Below are 24,057 nucleotides of genomic sequence, written 5' to 3'. Positions count from 1 at the left end.
AGTCTAAAAATGAGATCCTTTCAAGAATGTCCTTTATATCTCAGCAAAAACGTGCATTTCTGTCCTCTTCATTTCTCCTGTTGCCTCAGCTAACATCATTCATGCAAATAAATGGTATATCTATCTAAACTTAATGGCACCAAACTCCTAGTTCTTCAAAATGCGTTTGCAAAATGTAAATGTCAAATATTATTTTCAATTTGCACTTTCAAAACACAAATTCAGTCTATCAAAACCCAGGTTTCCATCCATCAACTCATTTTGCAAGACTTCCTTGATGCTATCTTTTTATGTTTTGAAATGTTGCCATAAATACTCTCAAGTGGGCACCAGGAACACATTGGACAGGAACCATTACAATCGACAATTTTGTTCTGAAACGCAATCCTCTCCCAAACGTTATCATTGATAATGCCAGATATCTACTCCAACAGGTCGCAATCATGATTCCAATTACTGGACAATGAAAAGTGGATGGAATATCCACATCAGAACAAGAGCATGAGGCACATTCAACCAAGAAGGCGATGACCAAATACAACATGGAACAACTCAACTTCTACTGATTAAATTCACGTCTATTGGAATGGACTGAATATAAGCTGAACGACGATGACATGCCAATAACACGTCCTTTGGAAGGGACACATTGGCAGCACAAAAATCGTATGACAATGACAATAAATTCACTCACAGTTCACAGTCATTTCAGAAAAAATAGATTTGCTTATCTTACTGGTTTCTTTACGCACAATGTAACACTGGACATGTGTGTAGTTAAAAATCACACATAGCTCTCAATTAACAACAGTTTTATTGTCACAAAGAAGCTCTGCTCACCTGTAATTCCAGTCTCAGAAACAGTGATACCTGTGAATGTTACTGATGTTGGCACTAGGTTGCAGAAATAACATGAAACAATATTAATACACAAGTCACAGATATTAATCGTAATGTGGTGAGGAGAATAAAAACATTACTCACCACTGGTTGTGGTCACCGACGTTGTTGGTCCTGTACCTGCTGCAGTTGTTGTTGGCACTAAATAGCACAGAAAATGGGACAGACTATTCATAAACTACTGTTGCAATTGGTTTCCATGGTAATGTATAGATACTAGCATCATTACTTCAGTCAAATCATCAAATAGCAAATGCATGTACATCAGTAAGGAGCAAGAAGGATCCATACCGAAATATAATTTCAATAATTCCCTCCCACAAATTCATAGGTTACTCTTCAGCCCACAGTCTCGAAAAAGTTGCCTAAAGAAGTTGCCTGCAGAAGTTTAAACATTACTCACCACCAGTGGTGGTCTGTGAAGTTTTTGGTCCTGTACTTGCTGCAGTTGTTGTTGGCACTAAATAGCACAGAAAATGGAACCGACTATTCATACACTGCTGCAATTGGTATCAAAGAAATGCATAGATACTAGCATCCTTTGGGCTCAACCAATGGGCCAAATAGCCTCCTTCTGCACTGTACGGATTCTATGGTTCCATGCTTCTATGGCTGCAATCCGCTCGTTCATATAAATACAAATGCAAGATTCAAATACGTGGAATCATAAATGTTAATACTCATTTCCTAAACACACATACTGCCTGTCAAACACTGGTAGGGGCAAATTTCCTCAATAAACATTATTCAGTGCACCATCCGTTTCTGAAAGTTACAATTACTGCCAGACATTGGGTATCTCAACCAATTATTCATTTTTCCCATACCAATGCAATGAGTAGTTGTAACAAAATATGCGTAAACCTTTATCAATGTTCATCGATGCAAGTAAAACACCAACAAGATTCAGCACAATGGACCTCATTTTCGGAGCTCAAATTGAACACAAGCGGAAATAAAGCATTTTCTAATTGCTCTTAGTTGACCAATGAAAAAGCAAACTCTCACCACTAATCCCATTGTCAGAATTGTTTTTTTAAATTTAGAGTAGCCAACTATTTTTCTAAATAGGGAGCAATTTAGCGTGGCCAATTCACAGAACCTGCAGATCTTTGTATTATGGGGTGAGGCCCACGCAGGAATGGGGAGAATTAGCAATCCCCACACACAGTGACCCAGGGCTGGTATGCCACCTTCACGGCCCAAGGTCGGAAGAATGAACAGAGAGTCATGAACACCGCCCATTACACCACACAAACTCGCGTCCCATCCAATGACTCTGTCTGCACCGCCCGCTGCCTTGGGAAAGCGGGCAGCATAATCAGAGACCCCTCTGACCCGGATAATTCAGACTTCCAACATCTTCCCTCGGCAGGAGATACAAAAGTCTGAGAATACACACTGACAGATTCAGAAACAGCTTGTTCCCCTCTGCTACCACACTCCTAAACGATTCTTTTATGCACTGATGGACTAATGGTCTGATTTGATCTCTTCACACATCTTGAAATTAAAGTGAAAATGAAAATCGCTTCGGTCCAGTATCCTCACCACTGTCAAAAGTTGTGAGAAAAGCAGTGCTAACACCAGCCATATCTCAAAATCTAAATTTTCCAGAGGCACAGCCTGAATAATTAGAATTAGCTATAATTGAATTCCAAATAGAAGTGAAGAAATAGGAAATAGAAGCAATGGAAAATGAGAGATTGGCCATGGCTGAAGAAAAGGAAAATTAGATAGCTTTGCAAAAGGAAATGAAAAGAGGAAGGTTTGAGGTAAAAATGGAAATATTAGTAAGGGAAGAAAGTTGTAAGTAAAGAGAGGGAGAATTTCAGCTTTGAAATCTGGCACTGCAAGCAGAACATCAATTTAAATGGATTGAGTTAAAGGCAGAAGCTGAGGAAGGTCTAAATGAAGAAGAAATATTTCCTAGTCAAAAGCTTAGTAGGGATATGTTTTGATATATTCAAGCTTTGCCATGATTTGATGAGAAACATATGGAAGCCTTTTTCATCTCATTTGAAAAAGTGGATAAACAATGGGATTGGCCAAAGACTATGTGAGTAGTGTTGGTTCAAACCAAGTTGGTAGCTAGAGCTAGTAAACTGCATGACAGCCAGAGGAGGTATCTAGGGATTATGATGAGGTGAGGAAAACCATATTAAGTACACATGGATTAGTGCCAGACACCACAGACAAAAGTTTAGAAAACTAAGGAAGGAACTCAGACATATGCTGAATTCAAAATAATTAAACACAATACTTTTGATAGGTGGATAAGAGCATTAAAAATAGCCCAAAAGTATGATGCTCTTCGGGAAATAATTATCTTGGAGTAATTTAAAGATTCAGTTCCTGCAGTAGTGAGAATTCATGTGGAAGAGAAAGAAGTTAAAATTGCTGGACAGATAGCAGAAATGTCGATGATTTTGAATTAGTTCATAAAGGAAAGTTTAGTTTCAACATCACTTACAATCTCTGAAGTACAGAAACTGGGGAAATAAGAAATACACAGATGGTCAGTGCAAAGGAGATTTGGTTGGTGATGTTACGGACAGTCTGACTCAGAGTAAAAAGGAAACCTATGATAGTGCTGGAGAGATAAGAAAACTTAAGTTTTTTCATTGTAATAAAGTTGGACATATAAATGCTTCACAGCTCCAGGGTCCCAGGTTCGATTCCCGGCTTGGGTCACTGTCTGTGTGGAGTCTGCACGTCCTCCCCCTGTGTGTGTGTGTTTCCTTCGGGTGCTCTGGTTTCCTCCCACAGTCCAAAGATGTGCGGGTTAGGTGGATTGGCCATGCTAAATTGCGCGTAGTGTCCTAATAAAAGTAAGGTTAAGGGGGGGGGGGGTTGTTGGGTTATGGGTATAGGGTGGATACGTGGGTTTGAGTAGGGTGACCATGGCTCGGCACAACATTGAGGGCCGAAGGGCCTGTTCTGTGCTGTACTGTTCTATGTTCTAAAACAGGAAAAGCCAGAGGGCTTTATTACAGTAAGAGGAAAAACCAACATCCCAGAGGAAGAGATGCAACAGAGTTTATAGCCTGTTCAGACGTCGGTGGTTAAGCAGGTATCAAAACTTTTTCAGGAGTTTATTTGTGAGGGTAAAATTTACTTGTGATAACAAGGTGGACTGGTCAGAAGGGATACAGATCTTAAGGGATACAGGAGCAAGTCAATTTTTAATGGTGAGAGATAAGGAGATATGCAGTTTGGAAGGTGTATTGCCAGAAAAGGTGGTAACGTGGAATTATTGGTGGGAGTAGTAGTGTGCCATTATGAAACGTAAGGTCAGAGAATCTGGTGAAATGTGGTAGGTAAACCATTAAAACCAAAATTTTGTGGGCTTTATCAAATCAAAAGGACATTGAGTGAGGCGAATTATTGGATAAGAACAGCAGACAGAAGAAAAGCTCAGAGTGTGTCATGTTAATATGTTCAAAATATATTTTGTTAGAGAAGGAAAGATGGAGGAGGTGTTAGTCATTGTAACATAGGGAGAAGAGATACATCCAGATGATTCTGAATTTTAAAAAAAAATTATTTTTATTCAAATTTTTCAACAACACATTTTCTCCCAACAATAAAATAAACAAAACAGAAACAAAAGCCCCTCCACCCCCATGCAAAGCAATAAATTAACTACACAAAAAAAAGTAACAAACACATAGTTACAAAAACAATCCCCCGAAACAGACTGGTAGCCCCCCCCCCTCCCCCCCCCCCTCCCCCCCCCCCCACCTCCTCTCCCCCCCGCCCCCCCCCACCTCCTCTCCCCCCCCGCCCCCCCCAAAACCCCCCCCCCCCCCCCGCCCCCCGGGGTTGCTGCTGATATTGACCACCCTATAACACTCCGCCGGAAAATCAAGAAAAGGCTGCCACCACCGAAAGAACCCATGCACCGACCCCCTCAGGGCAAACTTGACCCTCTCCAGTTTAATGAACCCAGCCATGTCGCTGATCCAGGATCCCGGGCTCGGGGGCTTCACGTCCCTCCACTGTGACAAGATCCTGCGCCAGGCTACTAGGGACGCAAAGGCCAGAATACTAGCCTCTCTCGCCTCCTGCACTCCCGGCTCTGATGCCACCCCAAAAATAGTGAGCCCCCAGCCCGGTTCCACCCTGGAGCCAACCACCCTGGACAGGATCCCCGCCACACCCTTCCAGAAACCCTCCAAAGCCGGACACGCCCAAAAGATATGGGTGTGGTTTGCTGGGACTTCCGAACACCTCCCACACCTGTCCTCACCCCCAAAGAACGGGCTCAGCCTGGTCACAGTCATATGCGTCCTATGCAGCATCTTTAGCTGAATTAAGCTGAGCCGAGCGCAAGAAGAGGACGAATTCACCCTCCCCAGGGCGTCTGCCCATGTCCCCTCGTCGATCTCCTCCCCCAGCTCCTCCTCCCACTTCACTTTCAGCTCCTCCACCAAGGCCTCCTCCCCCTCCTGCATCACCTGATAAATTGCTGAGATCCTACCCTCACCGACCCATGTCCCCGAGAGCACCCTATCCTGCGGCAATAGCAGAAACTCCGCCACCTGCTGCTTAACAAATGCCCTAATCTGCATATACCTGAAAGTATTCCCGGGGCGAAAACCCCACTTCCCCTCCAACTCCTCTAAAGTTGCAAACTTCTTGTCGAGGAAGAGGTCCCCCATCCGCCTGATGCCTGCCCTATGCCAACTCAAAAACCCACCATCCATTCTCCCTGGTGCAAACCGATGGTTGCCCCGTAACGGGGTCCAGATTGAGGCCTACACTTCCCCCCTATGCCGCCACCACTGGCCCCAAAATTTGAGGGAAGCCACAACTGGACTCGTAAAATACCTTGCCGGGGGGGAGTGGGAGCGGGGCCGTCACCAGTGGCTCCAAAGTCGTACCCACACAGGACGCCACCTCCATCCTCTTCCATGCGGCACCCTCCCCCTCCATCACCCACCTACGGATCATCGGCACATTTGCAACCCAGTAGTACCCACACAGGTTGAGCAGCGCCAAACCACCTACCTCCCTGCCTCGCTCCAAGAATACCCTCCTCACTCTCGGGGCCTTCCGCGCCCACACGAACCCCAGAATACTCTTATTCACCCTCCTAAAAAAAGCCTTCGAGATCAAGATGGGGAGACCTGGAAGAGAAACAAAAACCTCGGGAGCACCATCACCTTAACCGACTGGACCCTGCCCTCCAAGGAGAGTAGCAACGCATCCCACCTCCTAAATTCCTCCATCATCTGTTCCACCAGCCTCGAAAAGTTTAGCCTATGAAGGCCCCCCCAGCTCCTGGCTATCTGGACACCCAGATATCTAAAGCTCCTCTCCGCCCTCTTCAACGGGAGCTCTCCTATCTCCCTCTCCTGGTCCCCCAAGTGCAGCGCAAACAGCTCACTCTTTCCCACATTGAGCTTATAGCCCGAAAAATCCCCAAACTCCCCAAGTATCCTCAACACCTCAGGCATCCCCCCCCCCCGCCTGATCCGCAATGTATCCCCCCCGCACAATCCCCCTCCAGGTCTTCAAATCCCTCAGCGCCATGGCCAGGGGCTCAATCGCTAACGTGAAGAGCAGGGAGACAACCGAAAATCCGACCTCCTCCCGTTTGTCACCACGCTCGCTACCGGAGCGCTATACAAAAGCCTCACCCACCTAATGAATCCTTCACCAAACCCAAATCTCCTCAGCACCTCCCACAGGTAGCCCCACTCCACCCTATCGAAGGCCTTCTCCGCATCCATCAATGCTACTATTTCCGCCTCCCCATCCGCTGCCGACATCATTATAACATTAAGAAGCTGCCGCACATTGACATTTAGCTGCCTCCCCTTCACAAACCCCGTCTGGTCCTCATGGATAACCCACGGGACCACATCTTCCACACTCCTGGACAGTATCTTAGCCAACAACTTTGCATCCACATTGAGGAGCCAGATCGGCCTGTAAGACCCACACTGGAGGGGGTCCTTATCCCGCTTCAGAATCAGTGAAATTATTGCCCTGGACATCGTCGGGGGCAAAGCCCCCCCTTCCCTCACCTCATTCAGGGTCCTCACTAACAGCGGGCCCAGCAGGTTTGAGAACTTCTTATAAAACTCCACCGGAAACCCATCAGGTCCTGGTGCTTTCCCTGTCTCCATGCTCCCCAGTGCCTCAAGCAGCTCCTTCAACTCGATTGGGGCCCCCAGCCCCTCAACCCGCTCCTCCTCCACTCTTGGGAACTCCAGCTTGTCCAGAAAGCGGTCCATCCGCCCCCCTCCCTAGGGGGCACCGACCGGTACAGCTCCTCGTAGAAGGGCCTGAATACCCCATTAATGTCCTTAGCACCCCACACCAGGTTCCCTCCTACATCCCTAACTCCCCCTATCTCTCTCGCTGCCTCCCGCTTCCGGAGCTGGTGGGCCAGCATCAGACTTGCCTTCTCCCCGTACTCGTGTGCCGCTCCCTGTGCCTTCCTCCATTGCGCCTCCGCCTTCCGGGTGGTCAGTATATCAAACTCCTCTTGGAGACTATGCGCTTCCTCAAAAGCCCCTCGTCCGGGACATCCGCATACCTCTTGTCCACCCTTACAATTTCTTCCACCAACCTCTCCCTCTCAGCCCTCTCCCCCCTTTCCCAGTGCGCCCGAACAGATATCGGTTCCCCTCTAACCACCGCCTTCAATGCTTCCCAGACCACCCCAACTTGCACCTCCCCGTTATCATTAGCTTCCAAATACCCCTCTATGCACCTACGGACCCGCCCACATACTTCCTCCTCTGACAGAAGTCCCACATCTAGCCTCCACAGTGGGCGTTGATCCTTCCCCTCCCCCTGCTCCAGGTCCACCAAATGCGGAGCGTGGTCCAATATGACTAGCGCCGAATACTCCGCCCCCACCCTCGGGATTAGCGCCCTGCTGAGTACAAAAAAATCAATCCGGGAATAAGCCTTGTGGACATGGGAGAAAAAGGAGAACTCCCTACCTCCCGGCCTCAAAAACCTCCAAGGATCTACCTATCTGATCCATAAACCCCCTCAGCACTGTGGCCGCTGCAGGCCTCTTGCCCGTCTCAGACCTCGAACGATCCAGAGCTGGGTCCAGCACCGTATTAAAATCCCCTCCCAAAATCAAGTCCCCCGACTCCAGGTCCGGAATCCGGCTCAACATTCGCCGCATGAAACCTGCATCGTCCCAGTTGGGGGCGTACACATTAACCAGAGCCACCCGCTCCCCTTGAAGCCTACCACTCACCATTACGTATCTGCCACAGCTATCCGCCACCGCACTCAACGCCACAAACGACAAGCTCTTACCAACTAAAATCGCCACCCCTCGATTCGTCCCATCTAGCCCCGAGTGGAACACCTGCACAACCCAACCTCTTCTCAGCCACACCTGGTCCGCCACCGTAAGTTGCATCTCCTGGAGCATGGCTATGTCCGCACCCAGCCCCTTCAAGTGCGCCAAGACTAGGGACCGCTTCACCGGCCCATTTAGCCCCCTCACGTTTCATGTGACCAGCCAAATCAGGGGAGTCCTCCCCGGCCCTCTGCGCCGGTCAGCCATAGCTCTCCCTCGGCTCACCACGTGCCCGCAGAACCCCCCAGGCCCGTTCCCCATGGTGGCAGACCCTCCTCCCAACTCCCCCCATCGCCAGCAGTTCCCCTTCAGCCCCTCCAGCAGCAACCCGGTACCTCCCCCCTATTCCCCCCCCCCCCCCCCACCCCCCCACCCACCCCCCCCCTAGCTGCGTAATCCCTTCCATCGTACTTCCGTAAGTCAGCCGACTCCTGCTGACCCCGGCTGCTCCCGCCACCCCAATGACCCTCCCCAGTGCAACACAACCACCACTCCCCCCACCCAGTGCCGGTCCCGCCCACTGCTCCTCCAGCACGGGAAGAAAGCCCGCGCTTCCATCTCAGACCCTGCCCCCCCCCCCGACCCGACACGCGGGGAAAAAGAAGGGCACGTGACCCAGCGGGCCCGCGAACAGCTCCCCAGCCCTCCACCAGTGAAAAAACAAGAAAGCACCAAAATGAATAAATAAGAGCCCCAAAAACACAAAAAAGCAAAAAAAAAGCAAAAAGACATCAACAACCACAACCAGAAAAACGAAAGGATACCACGGAGGACAAAGCCTCCGGACTATGTACATCAGTCCCCAGCCCCCCAGTCCTCAGTTCGAGTCCAACTTCTCTGCCTGGACAAAAGCCCAGGCACCCTCCGGGGAATTGAAGTAGAGCTGGCGGTCTTTGTAAGTGACCCAGAGACGTGCCGGCTGTAACAGGCCAAACTTCACCCCCTTCTTGTGAAGCACTGCTTTTGTCCGATTAAAACCAGCCCTTCTCTTTGCCACCTCCGCACTCCAGTCCTGATAAATCCGAATCTCTGCATTCTCCCACTTGCTGCTCCTCTCCTTCTTCGCCCATCTCAGCACACACTCATGGTCAACGAAGCGGTGAAAACGGACCAGCACCGCTCTGGCCGGCTCATTCGGCTTGGGCTTCCTCATCAGCACTCGATGGGCACCCTCCAGTTCCAAGGGCCCCTGGAATGACCCCACGCCCATGAGCGAGTTCAACATCACAGCCACATAGGCCCCCAAGTCCGAACCTTCCAGCCCCTCCGGAGGCCCAGGATCCGCAAGTTCTTCCGACGGGAGCGATTCTCCATCTCCTCCAGCCTTGCTTGCCATTTCTTGTGGAGCACCTTGTGCGACTCCACCTTCACTGCCAGGCCTAGGATTTCGTCCTCGCTCTCCGAGGCCTTTTGCCGTAGCTCCCGGATCTGGACACCCTGGGCCGTCTGAGTCGCCATGAGCTTGTCCAGCGAGGCCTTAAGCGGTTCCAAAAGCTCAGCCGTCAGCTCTCTGAAGCAGCGCTGAAGCAGCTCCTGCTGCTCCTGCGCCCACTGCTGCCACGCTGCCGGCTCCCCGCCCGCCGCCATCTTGTTTCTCCTGCCTCGCACCTTTCTCTGCTCCAAAGCCGATTTTTTAACCGCTCCGCTCCTGGTCCAGTCCATCCACCGGCAGAAAAGCGCAGTGGACGTGTTCCCACACCGGGAAAAGTCCAACCAGCACCACAAAGGGCCCTTAAAAGAGCCCAAAAGACCAAAATAGCGGGAGCTACCGAACGTGCGGCTTAGCTCCGCATCACCGCAACCAGAAATCCAGATGATTCTGAATTGGACATTCCTCAAATTAAATAGAATAATCATGAAGTATTAAAAAATTGGGATAAATTATTGAGTTACCTTCCGGAAGAAAATCAAAATGACCTAAAAGATTTATTACAGTCACGTAGATTGTATGTGGGAATATATCGGAAGGTACGAAAGGAATTATGCAGATATAGAAAATGCTATTTCCATTAAACAGCATCCATACAGGCTCAATACACTTAAGTTAGCACAGGTACAAAAGGAAATTGACAACATGCTGAAGGATAATATCTTCAAAGTGACTTGCAGCAATTGGAGCTCATCAATTGTCGTGGTACCAAAACTGGATGGAGCACAACAATTGTGTGTGGACTATAGAAAGGTTAAAGCACTTACAAAGTCAGATTTGTACACTATCCCTTATTTGGAAGACTGTATTGAAAAGGTAGGACAAGCACATTTTATGACCCAAGTTAACTTACTTAAAGGATATTGGCAAGTACCTTTATCAGACAGGGCAAAAGGAGTTTTGGATTTCGTAATGCTAAATGGTCTGTATCAATTCAAGGTCATGCCATTTGGAATGAAGGTTAACCAACAAGGTCATCTCTGGACTAAACAACTGTGCATTGCACATTGACAATTTGGTAGTGTTCAGTGAAACATGGAAGGAGCATTTTGAACATCTATAAAAATGATGTGACTGATTAAAGGAAGCTGGATTTCTGGTAAATTTGGCTAAGTGTGAATTTTCAAAAGCTCAAGTCACCTTCTTAGGCCACACAATTGGACATGGTCAAATGGCCCCATGGAACGTGAAGACAAAAGCTATTGGAGAATTTCCAATACCATGAACTAAGAGAGAAATTCTGAGATTTCTGGGCGTGAAGGGGTTCTACCGGAAATTCATGCTGTAAATGTCCTTCCTATTTATTCCCTGTTTATTCACTTATTTCCCCTTCCTTGTATTTTTGCTGTTACATTTTTGATCCATGGATATTTAATGGACCTGCGACTTTAAGGCAAAGCAGCCTGTAAGCACACTGTACCTTCAATTCAAACAGCCGGATCCGAAAGGCTGTGCTGACTTAGACTGTATTTTGACATTGGCCAATGTCAATGCTGACTCGGTTTGATTGATTTTGCTGGAGGCCAATGACTGGGTCCAAAAGGCTGCCCTCTGCCCGGTAACAGGTGGTGATTGGATATGATCCCACTGGAATGTTCTCAGAGTCGCGAGGTTCCAATTTGGTTTCATTTTGATTCTTCAGCTTGGATGGTGGGTTCTAATTAATTCTCCCCAAATGGATTTCACACATCTTCTCCATACTGAGGGATAACTCTTTCTCTGGTAAAACTGGGTGCAATTCTCTCAAAACTGCAAATGCTTGAACTCAAACCATGAGGTGAAGGCAAGGTTTAATGTGACAGATGAAATGGTTTAACGGAAAGATGTCAGAAAGATATAGGGCTGAATGTGAACCTCAGGCTAGAGGTCCAGTCTGAGCAGAAATAAAGTGGCCCTCCAGAAAGCCTGCTGCCAGGGAGTACTAAATGTTCTAACCTGCTGGGACTCTGAATGAATGACTCTGCAAGGAAGATAATTACCAGCACTAAACCAGAGACTATAATCAGCAAGCGTGCTGCAAGGAAAGTGTGCTACAGAGCCACCTTTGGAAGAAGAGACTCTTATCTTTTGAACCTTAATCCTTACTATTTTTACCCCTTCTCTGCCCCACCCCTCTGTGCTTGTCTAGCTTGTGTGTGTGGGTAGAGGGTGGGAAGTTAATATACTTATGTTTATGTTTGCCTGTTAAAAAAATGTAAAATCCTACATCTTTTAGAGCATACGTTGTATGTAATCTTAAGAAATGTTTAACGTTGAAGGTTTTTTTTTAAGGGGAGAGGTATGACAAATTGAGGATTTTAGGAGTATTATGTTTCAAAAATGATTCTGTTTTGCAGGGCCTGGGAGCTTTAGGAGCCAGAAGGTAAATTGACCAGAAGAATGTGGTTTTCAGTCTCGGGCTAATGCACTGTGGTTCAACGGGGGAAAGTCCCTGGGAATTAATGTGCTTTCAGCCTGAAGAGCTAAGTTGTTTTACAGCTTGGGAGATGGTCAGTTCTTGGTTGAGCTACGGGATGCAGAGACATTTTTGAAAATCTTTGAAGAGGAGTTGAAGTCTGATCTGTTTAACACTGAGTCCACAATTCTCTTACAGTAGCATAGTTAGGAAAATAGCAAAATATTTAAAGCAGAGCGGTCTTACCTGAGGACATGGAAGAAGCTGAAACACAACAGGTGAACCAGTTTTATGAAGGTATTCAGCCAGAGTCTGAAGAGGTTCCAACTGGAACCATGGGCGGGATTCTCCGAGCCCGCACCAGGTCGGAGAATAACCGCCGGGCCGCCAATTCCCTGACCCAGCGCCGGTTGGGGGCCGTTGAAAGCGGCCCCCGCGCCGATTCTCCGCGCTCATTCCGGGAGGGGGCCTATGTTCCCCGTGCCTGTCATAATATCCACTCATGTATATCATGAGATGCAGACAGGCAGTGATTGACACACAGGATAACCAATGAACACACACGACACAGAACAACCAATCACCAGACAGGACACCACCATTATAAAGCCCACAGGGCATTAAGGCTCTCCCTCTCTCACAGGACACAGCTAGGGAGATGGTCACAGTGCACAGGCCAATGAACATCATCACCATGTGATAGGGAGCTAGTCTGGTAAAGCCAGTAGGAGGTTATCAGTTAGGTTAATAGAGTGTCAACCCACAGCAGATTATGTACAGCAATCAACAGGTTCAATAAAACAGTGTTGGGCCATCTCCTGTGTCGGAGGCCTGTTTCTCGTTTTACTGCATCCAGTTGCAGTCAATGTTAGACCAACACAGATAACACATCAGTGCCAGACTCCTGTAGGGCTCCACCATGTTGCCCGGGGGCAGTTGCGGGGATGGCAGAGGCACACATGCACGGACCCACGCCGGCCTCGGCACACATTCATGGACCCGTGCCGGCCATGGAGCACCAGCTTTCAGCACCGGAGCAGCACACAGCAATCCGGCGCAGTTATAGCCCCTGAGGAAGGGGAGAATGACTGGGCCTGGAGGCCCGCTGATGCTAGCGTCGCTCACGCTGGTTTTGACGCCACGTCAACACTTGGCCAGGATTTCGGAGAATCCCGGCCCATATCTGTTCTGTAAAGCAAGCAATACTCTGTGCTGCTATGTCACTATTCCAACTGTTCCTTCTGAACAACGTTAATAACACTCAAAATCACAATCTCCAATTCAATTTCGAAACTACTCTTGTAGAATTTCACCAGAAAGCAATGCGACACACGTTGAGCAAGAAATATTATATATAAAAAATAAGCGGAGATTTACATTGCATTCTCCTAAACAATAGTGGTCAAGTGTTGAGAATGCGACTGTCATGGGTTTGTACTGAACAGGAGCAGAAGCTCCAAGAGTACACTTCTGTTAAATTATTTGCGAATGCATTTTGGGGAAAAAAGGACTCACCCAGTGTAGTGGTTGGCACTGTTGTCGTTATTTCTTCTGAAGAAAAACAAAAGCATGCACAACTGAATTGAGATAATATTAAGAGATTTGCTGTGATTCACCACATACAGAAAAGCATTTTAAACCTATTACTAAAAACACACCATCACACTGTAACCAGTCATAACACTTAAGAACATAAATAGGAGCTGGAGTGGACCATTAGGCCTCTTGAAACTGCTCCATTATTCAGTAAGATTATGGCTGATCTGATTGAGGTTTTAAATCTACTTTCCTGTCTAACACCCCTATCCATAACCTTCATCTCCTTTTCTGGTCACAAAATGTGTCTATCTCAGTCTGAGAGAAGAAATTCCTCCTCATGTGCAGTTTGATTGGGAGATGCCTTGTTTTTAAATTGTGCCCCCCTTCTAATTTTCCTCATGAGGGGAACTGTCCTCTCAGCAACAATCCTGTCAAGGCCCCCCACAATCATGGATAAACACAACAAATAGCAGCATCTGTGGAGAGACAAACAAAGTTAATGTTCTGAGTCCACATAGCCCATCGACAGGAATCACCACAGATGCTGCCAAACCTGCTGAGTTTATCCAGCATTTTCTGTTTTATTTTGGGGTGGCATGGTGACACAGTGGTTAGCACAGCTGCCTCACAGCGACGAGGACCCGGGTTCGATACCAGCCTGGGTAGGTGGATTGGCCACGCTAAATTGCCCCTTAATTAGGATTTTTTTTATAATTCTGTTTTTATTTCAGATTTCCAGCATCCACAGTATCTTGCTTTAATACCCTCAGAACCTGATCTGTTTCAGTAAGATCAACTGTTACTCCTGTCATGTGAGAGTACCTTTAAGAAATGGGTGTTTATAAATGGGTGTGTATATAAATATCTGTAGTGAGTGTATCTTTAAGAAATGGGTGTGTATTACTGCAGTGATGTCAGAGAGTGGGTGGAGCTGGGCTGTCTGTCAGCTTTTTACTTTTGGTTTAGGCTGTTTGCTGCAGGGTATGTTTTAGTTTTGTTTTCAGGGTGGGAGCTGAAGCCAGACAGAGCAGCTATACTGTTGATCTTTCTGCCATGAAAAGACTATCTCTTGATCATTTGGTGAATTCAAAATTATAAATGTTTTCAGTGGTGACTTTAACCTAAGGTGCTTCTGTTAAAAGGTGTTTCTTTAGTAAGTCTTCTGGATGTTAAAAGGACAGCGTAAGCATTACGTAGTATTGTATTCTTTGTGGGTTGTATTTGAATTAATGGTTGCTAAGATGTTCACTGTATGTTTTAAAAAGGTTACTTGAGTTTACAGAATAAACATTGGTTTGCTTTTAAAACATACTTTTCCATTTCTGCTGTACCACACCTGTAGAGTGAACTGTATGCTCCCCGTACCACAATCTATTAAAAGTTGTGGGTCAGGTGAACTCCATAATATACACTTTGGGGTTCTCTAAACCCTGGCCCATAACAAATTGGGGGCTCATCCAGGATAAAAGTCAATCTATTGGGTTGGATTTGTGAACTTAAAGACTGTGTGGGGTGAGCATATTGTGGTTGCTTTTCAGGTGTGGTATTTCAGTTTAAGTAGGGAGTGTGTTGTGGACAATGGCTCTTTCAGAGGCTCTGAAGTTTTTGGGGGTAGAGATGGTCGCACGCAGTACCTTATGGACAGAGACTAAAAGCAGACTGTTAGATTTGGCAAAAACAGTGCAGTTAACATTACCTGACAAAATGCGAAAAGAGTAGGTAATTATGGTGGTGGCTAATCATTTAAAGTTGCCTGAGATACAGTTTGACTCATCGGAAAAAGCAAAAATTCAGTTGCAAATTAAACAAATGAAATATGAGAAAGAATTAAAGCAGCTTGAATACGAAAGAGAGAGAGAGGAAAAAGAAAGAAAGAGAGAGAGAGGAAAAAGAGATTGATTGCGTAGGACCGTTTCCTAAAACGAAAAGTGGGAATCAATATCTTTTGACTATAATGGATGCGTCTACTAGGTTTCCAGAGGCCATTCCAGTATGTAATATTGCAGCTAAAAAGATTATGGAAGAGTTACTTGAATTCTTAACTAGATATGGACTCCCACAGAAATACAATCGGATCAAGGATCAAATTTTACCTCAAGGTTATTCAAAGAAGTTATGGATAGCTCAGGAATAAAACAATTTAAATCAACTGCGTACCATCCAGAATCACAGGGAGCTTTAAAAAGGTGGCATCAGACATTAAAGACAATGTTGACGAATTATTGTCAAGATAAAGGATTGGGATAAAGGAATTTCATTTGTACTGTTTACAATTAGGAATGCACCTAATGAGTCAACCAAATTTAGTCCTTTTGAACTAATTTTTGGTCATGAGGTAAGAGGACCACTTAAATAAAGTGGTAAAGATTGCTGGGAGATTAGAGGACTGGGAAATCTTTAGGGGGCAACAGAAAGCTATAAAGAAGAGTAAGATAGAGTATGAGAGTAAACTTGCTCAGAATATAAAAACAGACAGTAAAAGTTTTTACAAATATATAAGACAAAAAAGAGTGGCTAAGGTAAATATTGGTCCTTTAGAGGATGAGAAGGGAGTTTTAATAATGGGAAATGAGGAAATGGCTGGGGAACTGAACAGGCTTTTTGGGTCGGTCTTCACAGTGGAAGACACAAATAACATGCCAGCGACTGATAGAAATGATGCTATGACAGGTGAGGACCTTGAGAGGATTGTTATCACTAAGGAGGGAGTGATGGGCAAGCTAATGGGGCTAAAGGTAGACAAGTCTCCTGGCCCTGATGGAATGCATCCCAGAGTGCTAAAAGAGATGGCTAGGGAAATTGCAGATGCACTGGTGATAATTTACCGAAATTCACTAGACTCTGGGGTGGTCCCGGTGGATTGGAAATTAGCAAACGTGACGCCACTGTTTAAAAAAGGAGGTAGGCAGAAAGCAGGAAATTATAGGCCAGTGAGTTTAAATTCGGTAATAGGGAAGATGCTGGAATCTATCATCAAGGAAGAAATTGCGAGGCATCTGGATAGAAATTGTCCCATTGGGCAGACGCAGCATGGGTTCGTTAAAGGCAGGTCATGCCTAACTAATTTAGTGGAATTTTTTGAGGACATTACCAGTGCAGTAGATAACGGGGAGCCGATGGATGTGGTATATCTGGATTTCCAGAAAGCCTTTGACAAGGTGCCACACAAAAGGTTGCTGCATAAGATAAAGATGCATGGCATTAAGGGTAAAGTAGTAGCATGGATAGAGGATTGGTTAATTAATAGAAAGCAAAGAGTTGGGATAAATGGGTGTTTCTCTGGTTGGAAATCAGAAGCTAGTGGTGTCCCTCAGGGATCCGTGTTGGGCCCACAATTGTTCACAATTTACATTGATGATTTGGAGTTGGGGACCAAGGGCAATGTGTCCAAGTTTGCAGATGACACTAAGATGAGTGGTAAAGCGAAAAGTGCAGAGGATACTGGAAGTCTGCAGAGGGATTTGGATAGGTTAAGTGAATGGGCTCGGGTCTGGCAGATGGAATACAATGTTGACAAATGTGAGGTAAATCCATTTTGGTAGGAATAACAGCAAACGAGATTATTATTTAAACGATAAAATATTAAAGCATGCCGCTGTTCAGAGAGACTTGGGTGTGCTAGTGCATGAGTCACAGAAGGTTGGTTTACAAGTGCAACAGGTGATTAAGAAGGCAAATGGAATTTTGTCCTTCATTGCTAGAGGGATGGAGTTTAAGACTAGGGAGGTTATGTTGCAATTGTATAAGGTGTTAGTGCGGCCACACCTGGAGTATTGTGTTCAGTTTTGGTCTCCTTACTTGAGAAAGGACGTACTGGCGCTGGAGGGTGTGCAGAGGAGATTCACTAGGTTAATCCCAGAGCTGAAGGGGTTGGATTATGAGGAGAGGTTGAGTAGACTGGGACTGTACTCGTTGGAATTTAGAAGGATGAGGGGGGATCTTATAGAAACATTTAAAATTATGAAGGGAATAGATAGGATAGATGCGGGCAGGTTGTTTCCACTGGCGGGTGACAGCAGAACTAGGGGGCATAGCCTCAAAATAAGGGGAAGTAGATTTAGGACTGAGTTTAGGAGGAACTTCTTCACCCAAAGGGTTGTGAATCTATGGAATTCCTTGCCCAGTGAAGCAGTTGAGGCTCCTTCATTACATATTTTTAAGGTAAAGATAGATAGTTTTTTGAAGAATAAAGGGATTAAGGGTTATGGTGTTCGGGCCGGAAAGTGGAGCTGAGTCCACAAAAGATCAGCCATGATCTAATTGAATGGCGGAGCAGGCTCGAGGGGCCAGATGGCCTACTCCTGCTCCTAGTTCTTATGTTAAATTGATTAAGGAAAAATTGGTGAGTGAGAAATTGGAAATTACATTGCTGGATTACGTGTCAAATTTCAGGGAATGACTAAATAGAGCAGGTGAATTGGCTGGACAAAATTTAAAAGCTGCACAAAATGTGATGAAAAGGGTAGAGGACAAGAAATCCAAAGTTCGTAGTTTTGCCATTGGAGATAAAGTTTTAGTGTTATTACCAGTGGTAGGTGAACCTTTAGAAGCAAGGTTTTGTAGACCTTATCAGATTGAAAGGAAATTAAGTGAGGTCAATTATGTGGTACATATGCCGGATAGAAGGAAAACTCACCGAGTGAGTCATGTGAATATGCTTAAAAGTTACTTTGAGGGGCAGCACGGTGGCACAGTGGTTAGCATTGCTGCCCATGGCGCTGAGGACCTGGATTTGAATCCCGGCCCTGGGTCACTGTCCATGTGGAGTTTGCACATTCTCCCCGTGTCTGCGTGGGTTTCACCCCCACAACCCAAAGATGTGCAGGATAGGTAGATCGGCAACTCTAAATTGCCCCTTAATTGGAAAAAATTATTGGGTGCTCTAAATTTTAAAAAAAGTTACTTTGAAAGGGAAGGAGAGAAAAAGGAGCTTTTAATGATTCTAACTCAAAGTGACGAACAAATCCAAATGACTGTGAGTTTGGCACACCTCAAATTAAACTGGGAAACAAGGATATTCTTAAAAATTGACATGAATTGTTGAGTTACCTTCCAGAGGAAAAACAAACTGACTTGAAAGAGTTATTGATATCACATGGGCATATTTGTGGAGATAAATTGGGAAGTACTAAAATGGTTATACGTGATGTAGTTGTGGAAAATGCTGTTCCAATCAAACAACATCCATACAGAGTTAACCCTTTAAAATTGGCACAGGTTACCAAAGAGAGTGAGAGTATGCTTAAAAATGGCATAATTGAAGTAGGTTGCAGTCAATGGAACTTACCCATAGTCATGGTACCAAAACCAGACGGTACCCAACGGTTGTGTGTGGATTATAGAAAGGTTAATGCAGTTACAAGAATGGACTCTTATCCTATCCCACATTTGGAGGATTGCATTGAGAAAGTGGGACAATCAGCTTTTATTTCCAAACTGGATTTACTTAAAGGTTACTGGCAGGTACCTTTATCCGAAAGGCGAAGGAGATTTTATGACTCCAGATGGTACATACGAATTCAAAGTTATGCCATTTGGCATGAAAAACCAGCCACATTTCAATGGTTAACTAACAAAGTTGTTTCAGGATTACCCAATTTTGCGGTATACATCGACGATCTGGTAGTTTTCAGCCAGACATGGAGAGAACATGTAAAACATCTGATGGAGTTATTTGATCAACTTCAGGGGGCGTGTTTGGCTGTAAACCTAGCCAAAAGTGAATTTTGAAAAGCCCAAGTCACTTTCCTTGAGGAGTTTTCAATACTCTCGAAACGAAGGGAAAATATTAGATTTCTTGGCATGAGTGATTTCATCGAACATTTGTCAAAATTTTTGGAGCATGGTGGTTTCACTGATGGACTTGCTGAAGAAACGTTGAAAATTTCAGTGGACAGCAGACTTTCAACAGGCATTTGACTGCCTGAAAGCTGTGATAACCTATGCTCCTGTGTTGGAGAATTGCAAGGGACTCTGTGATCAAATTGAACTAAAGTATCTGACTTTAAACAGAAATGCCGAGGCGTAAAGAAATGGACGGATCATTCAGGGACCTTCTTGTTCAAAGAGACTGTCAATCAAGAAGGATTTCAGTTGGAGGCAGAAAGAAAAATGGACTATGTTATTATACCTGTTTACGTGTGTTGTTTTTTGAAACGATAAAGTATATTATCTGTGTGCATTTCTTAAAGGATGGTGAAAAGGTGGAAAATGAAACCATCTTGAAGTTGATGGTTTATTTTTTTTCTTGGGGCGAGGTGTCATGTGAGAGTACCTTTAAGAAATGGCTGCTTATAAATGGTTGTGTATATAAATATCTGTCGCGAGAGTACCTTTAAGAAATGGGTGTTTATTACTGCAGTGATGTCAGAGGGTGGGTGGAGCTAGGCTGTCTGTCAGCTTTTTACTTTCATTTTAGGCTGTTTGCTGCAGGGTGTGTTTTAGTTTTGTTTTCAGGGTGGGAGCTGAAGCCAGACAGAGCAGCTGTACTGTTGATCTCTCTGTCATGAAAAAACTATCTCTTCATCATTTGTTGAGTTCAGAATTATAACTGTTTGGTGACTTTAACCTGATGTGCTTCTGTTAAAAGTTGTTTCTTTTGAAAGTTTTCTGGATGTTAAAAGGACAACGTAAGCATTACGTAGTGTTGTATTCTTTGGGGGCTGTTTTTGAATTAGTGGTTGCTAAGATGTTCACTGTATGTTTTAAAAGGGTTACTTGAGTTTATAGAATAAACATTGTTTTGCTTTTAAAACATACTTTTCCATTTCTGCTGTACCACACCTGTAGAGTGAGCCGTGTGCTCCCCATACCACAATCTATTAAAAGTTGTGGGTCAGGTGAACTCCATGATACACTTGCCCATACACTTGCCCATAACCCTGGCCCATAACACTCCTCTAAACTAAAATGAGTATTGGCCCAAACCTTCTTCTTAAGTCACTCTGTTCATTGCAAGAATTGGTCAAGTGACCAATGCAAGTGTATTTGTCCTTAAATAAAGAGACCAAAACTTTGTGACATACTATAGGTTTCATTACATGATTGCCCTATAGATTGGATCATAGGACCATAATATGTAAGAGCAGAGGTAGGCCATTTGGCCTATCGAGTCTGCTCCATCATTTAATGAGATTGTGGCTGATCTGATATTATCCTCAACTCCACACTCCCACTTTATCTTTTTTTTTAATAAGTTTAGAGTACCCAATTCATTTTTTCCAATTAGGGGGCAATTTAGCGTGGCCAATCCACCTAGCCTGCACATCTTTGGGTTGTGGAGGCGAAATCCCGCAAACACAGGGAGAATGTGCAAACTCCACACAGATAGTGACCGAGAGCCGGGATCAAACCTGGGACCTCAGTGCCATGAGGCAGCAGGGCTAACCCTCTGCACCACCGTGCTGCCTGCTCCCACTTTATCCATATAACCTTTAATTCCCTGACTGATGAAAAATCTGCCTATCTCAGCCATGAACATACTTAACAACCCAGCCTCTACAGCTCTCTGCAGTAAAGAATTCCACAGATATACTGCCCTCTGAGAGATCAGATTCCTCTTCATCTCTGTCTTAATTGGGCAACCCCTTACTATTTGATTCTGCCCTCAGACCTTAGGCTCTTCCAGAGGAGGAAACATCTTCTCAGCATCTACCCTGTCAAGCCTCCTGAGAATCGTCTGTCTCAATAAGGTCCCCTATCAATCTTCAAAACTCCACTGATTACAGGCCCAACCTACTCAATCTCTCCTCAGAGAAAATCCCTCCAGACCCAGGATCAGCCAAGTGAACCAACTCTGGACTACCTCCAATGCCAGTATAGCTTACCTTAAGAAAAGGGGACCAAAACTGTTCACAGTTTTCCAGGTGTGGTCTAACTAGTGCCTTGTATAGTTTTCAAAGGACGTCTCTATTTTTATACTGCATTCCATTCGAAATGAAGGCCAACATTTGATTTGCCTCCCAATTTCCTGCTGAACTTGCATGCTAGACTTTTTGTGACGTATAACAAGATTCAGGTGTGTTGGTCTTTTGCTGAGAATTCATGATGTGCAGCTCCACATGGCACTTGGCCTGCCTTTAAGCTGCCATGAAGGTCAGGAGAACAAGATTCCAAACTAATTCCCTGTCACTGGGAAACTGCTTCTTGGCCTCCTGACATATCTTGCTCCCAAGCCCTCCACGATTGCCGTTGTGAGTTGGAGCAGAGAGTTTCTTCCTTTGTGTCAATTCGCAACTTGCTTTCTTACCTATCTCTGTGCAATCAACAAATTTGGCTACAAAACATTTGGTCCCTTCATCAAAGTTATTAATATAAATCTTAAACACTTGAGGTCCCAGCACTGATCCCCACTAAGGTCGATTGTTAGGAAATGAGCAGTAAAATGGTATCATGTGGTTTTAGCTCCTGTGCAAACCTTTTCAGCCAGGCAGAAGGAGTTAAAATTTTGTGAATGTGTCTTTAAAATGAGGCTATCCTTGCAATGTGCTGACAAACATATCTCATGGTCATCAATACAAAATCAAAAATTACTGGGGGATTTTTTTTCCTCATGATTATTTGATCAATTTTCGAATCATAATCAATGAGAAGTGCATGACAAAATGCTACAACTAATTATGTGCTTAAATATGACTTACTCAGTTCACAAAACGGATATATTCTGAACTGAAATATATGTTAATTGTATGTTGTGGTGCTCAGTATCATTATATCTAAATTGACAATGAATATTTCAAAAGGTTAACTTCTAGTTAGGTGTTGGAGTGATAATGGGCTGCATGTTTGTATGTGACACTGAAAAACATTTGGCCATTCCTGAATCCACGTTCAGGTAAATATACGTTTAAAAATCCATCTTATCCCTTGTGCCTTGCAGTGGCCCCTTTAAAGATTGACCGCTACACCACATGTAGTTCCGGTTTTCCTGAACACAGCTAGTCAATTGCATTCCTCTTCCTAATCCATTAGAATGATAGAGGGACTAACAGCACTGTTTTTTAACATTCAAGCTCATACTTACTGCAGATTGTGGTTCCATTATGGCACGTACTGTAAGATATAAAATTAAAATATTCATTTGGGGGAAAGTAATAGCAAATTGGCCTTCATTTTAACAACAATTCATGTTTTTGTTCATTGAACAAATTTGCTTGTTTTGCTCAAATTTGATCAAAACGACTTGTTAAAATTCATTTATGGGATGTCGCTGGCTCGTCCAACATTCATTGGCAGTCCGAATTGTCCTTGAGAAGGTGGTGGTGAGCTGTGTTGTAGGCACACCCATAATGCTGTCAAGGAGAGAGTTCCAGAATTTTGATTCAGTGATAGGGGCCTTACGGTAGCATGGTGGTTAGCATCAATGCTTCACAGCTCCAGGGTCCCAGGTTCGATTCCCGGCTGGGTCACTGTCTGTGTGGAGTCAGCCCGTCCTCACCGTGTGTGCGTGGGTTTCCTCCGGGTGCTCCGGTTTCCTCCCACAGTCCAAAGATGTGCGGGTTAGGTGGATTGGCTATGCTAAATTGCCCGTAGTGTAAGGTTAATGGGGGGATTGTTGGGTTACGGGTATACGGGTTACGTGGGTTTAAGTAGGGTGATCATTGCTCGGCACAACATCAAGGGCCTGTTCTGTACTGTACTGTTCTATGTTCTATAGTGAAGGCATGGTGATATATTTCCAAGTTAGGACGGTGAGTCATTTGCCATCATGAACAGCATTGGGGTATGCATTTACCCTGGGAAACATTGCATTGAAGCTCATTTTAGACCCTTTTTAAGCATTTAAGCAGGTCCACATAGCTTTACTCTGTGTTCTATATGATTAGAGGCATTCCAAATAAGGTAAGGGAGACAGTCAACAATATCTGCAATGTCACTGAGCAGTTTGTGCAATTCTTAATCATACAAACAATGTGTATAAGCGCTTGACAAATTCTACCACATAGTGTGTACGTCTTTAATGCATTTCCTATTGATTGGGTGAATAAAATAACAGGCCAATAATGCTGATGATGAAATGCATCAAATGAATTGTGCAAAGAATGAGAAGAGCCCAAGGGAAGAGTGGCAGGTTCTATCCAATCATACTGGCAACAACCTCCCAAATGGTGATGTGGGCACAAAATCCCGCCAAAGTCAGAACATGAGAAACTTACCAGCGAGATCTCGTTTTCAGATTGCCCCCCCCCCCCCCCCCCCCCCCCCCCCCCCCCACCTCCCCCCAATTGAGATCTTAAGGTTTACAACAAGTTTTTATAAACGGGAACCAGGCAAAGGAAGCTGGTTGTGGAGCACACATGAAAGTAGAGTCTCCAGGAGAGGGTGGCATGCCCAACAAGTACCCTGGCACTGTCCTGGCACCTTGGCGCTGCCCCTGGGAGCGCCATTAAAATCCATCTTTAAGGATCCACATCCAGTTGGAAAGACTAGTGAATTACTATTTTATCCATTTCAGGT

At 45.0% G+C, this 24,057-nt stretch overlaps 1 protein-coding gene across 1 annotated transcript in view; it reads right to left on the bottom strand.

Annotated features, from left to right (window-relative positions):
* Positions 1–24,057, bottom strand: part of LOC119973788 (mucin-19-like) — a 129,383-nt gene that overhangs the window by 58,511 nt on the left and 46,815 nt on the right. The window contains exons 19-23 of the mRNA XM_038812212.1: positions 22,625–22,653; positions 13,579–13,614; positions 12,310–12,327; positions 985–1,041; positions 841–894 (exon numbers count right to left, since the gene is read on the bottom strand). Coding sequence (XP_038668140.1) covers positions 841–894; positions 985–1,041; positions 12,310–12,327; positions 13,579–13,614; positions 22,625–22,653 — 194 coding nt within the window. The remainder of the gene's footprint in view (positions 1–840; positions 895–984; positions 1,042–12,309; positions 12,328–13,578; positions 13,615–22,624; positions 22,654–24,057) is intronic.

Source organism: Scyliorhinus canicula, chromosome 11, assembly GCF_902713615.1.
Source record: "Scyliorhinus canicula chromosome 11, sScyCan1.1, whole genome shotgun sequence".
Taxonomy (NCBI): Eukaryota; Metazoa; Chordata; class Chondrichthyes; order Carcharhiniformes; family Scyliorhinidae; genus Scyliorhinus; species Scyliorhinus canicula.
Note: the sequence above shows the minus strand (reverse complement) of the source record. Positions and strands in the feature narration are given on the sequence as shown.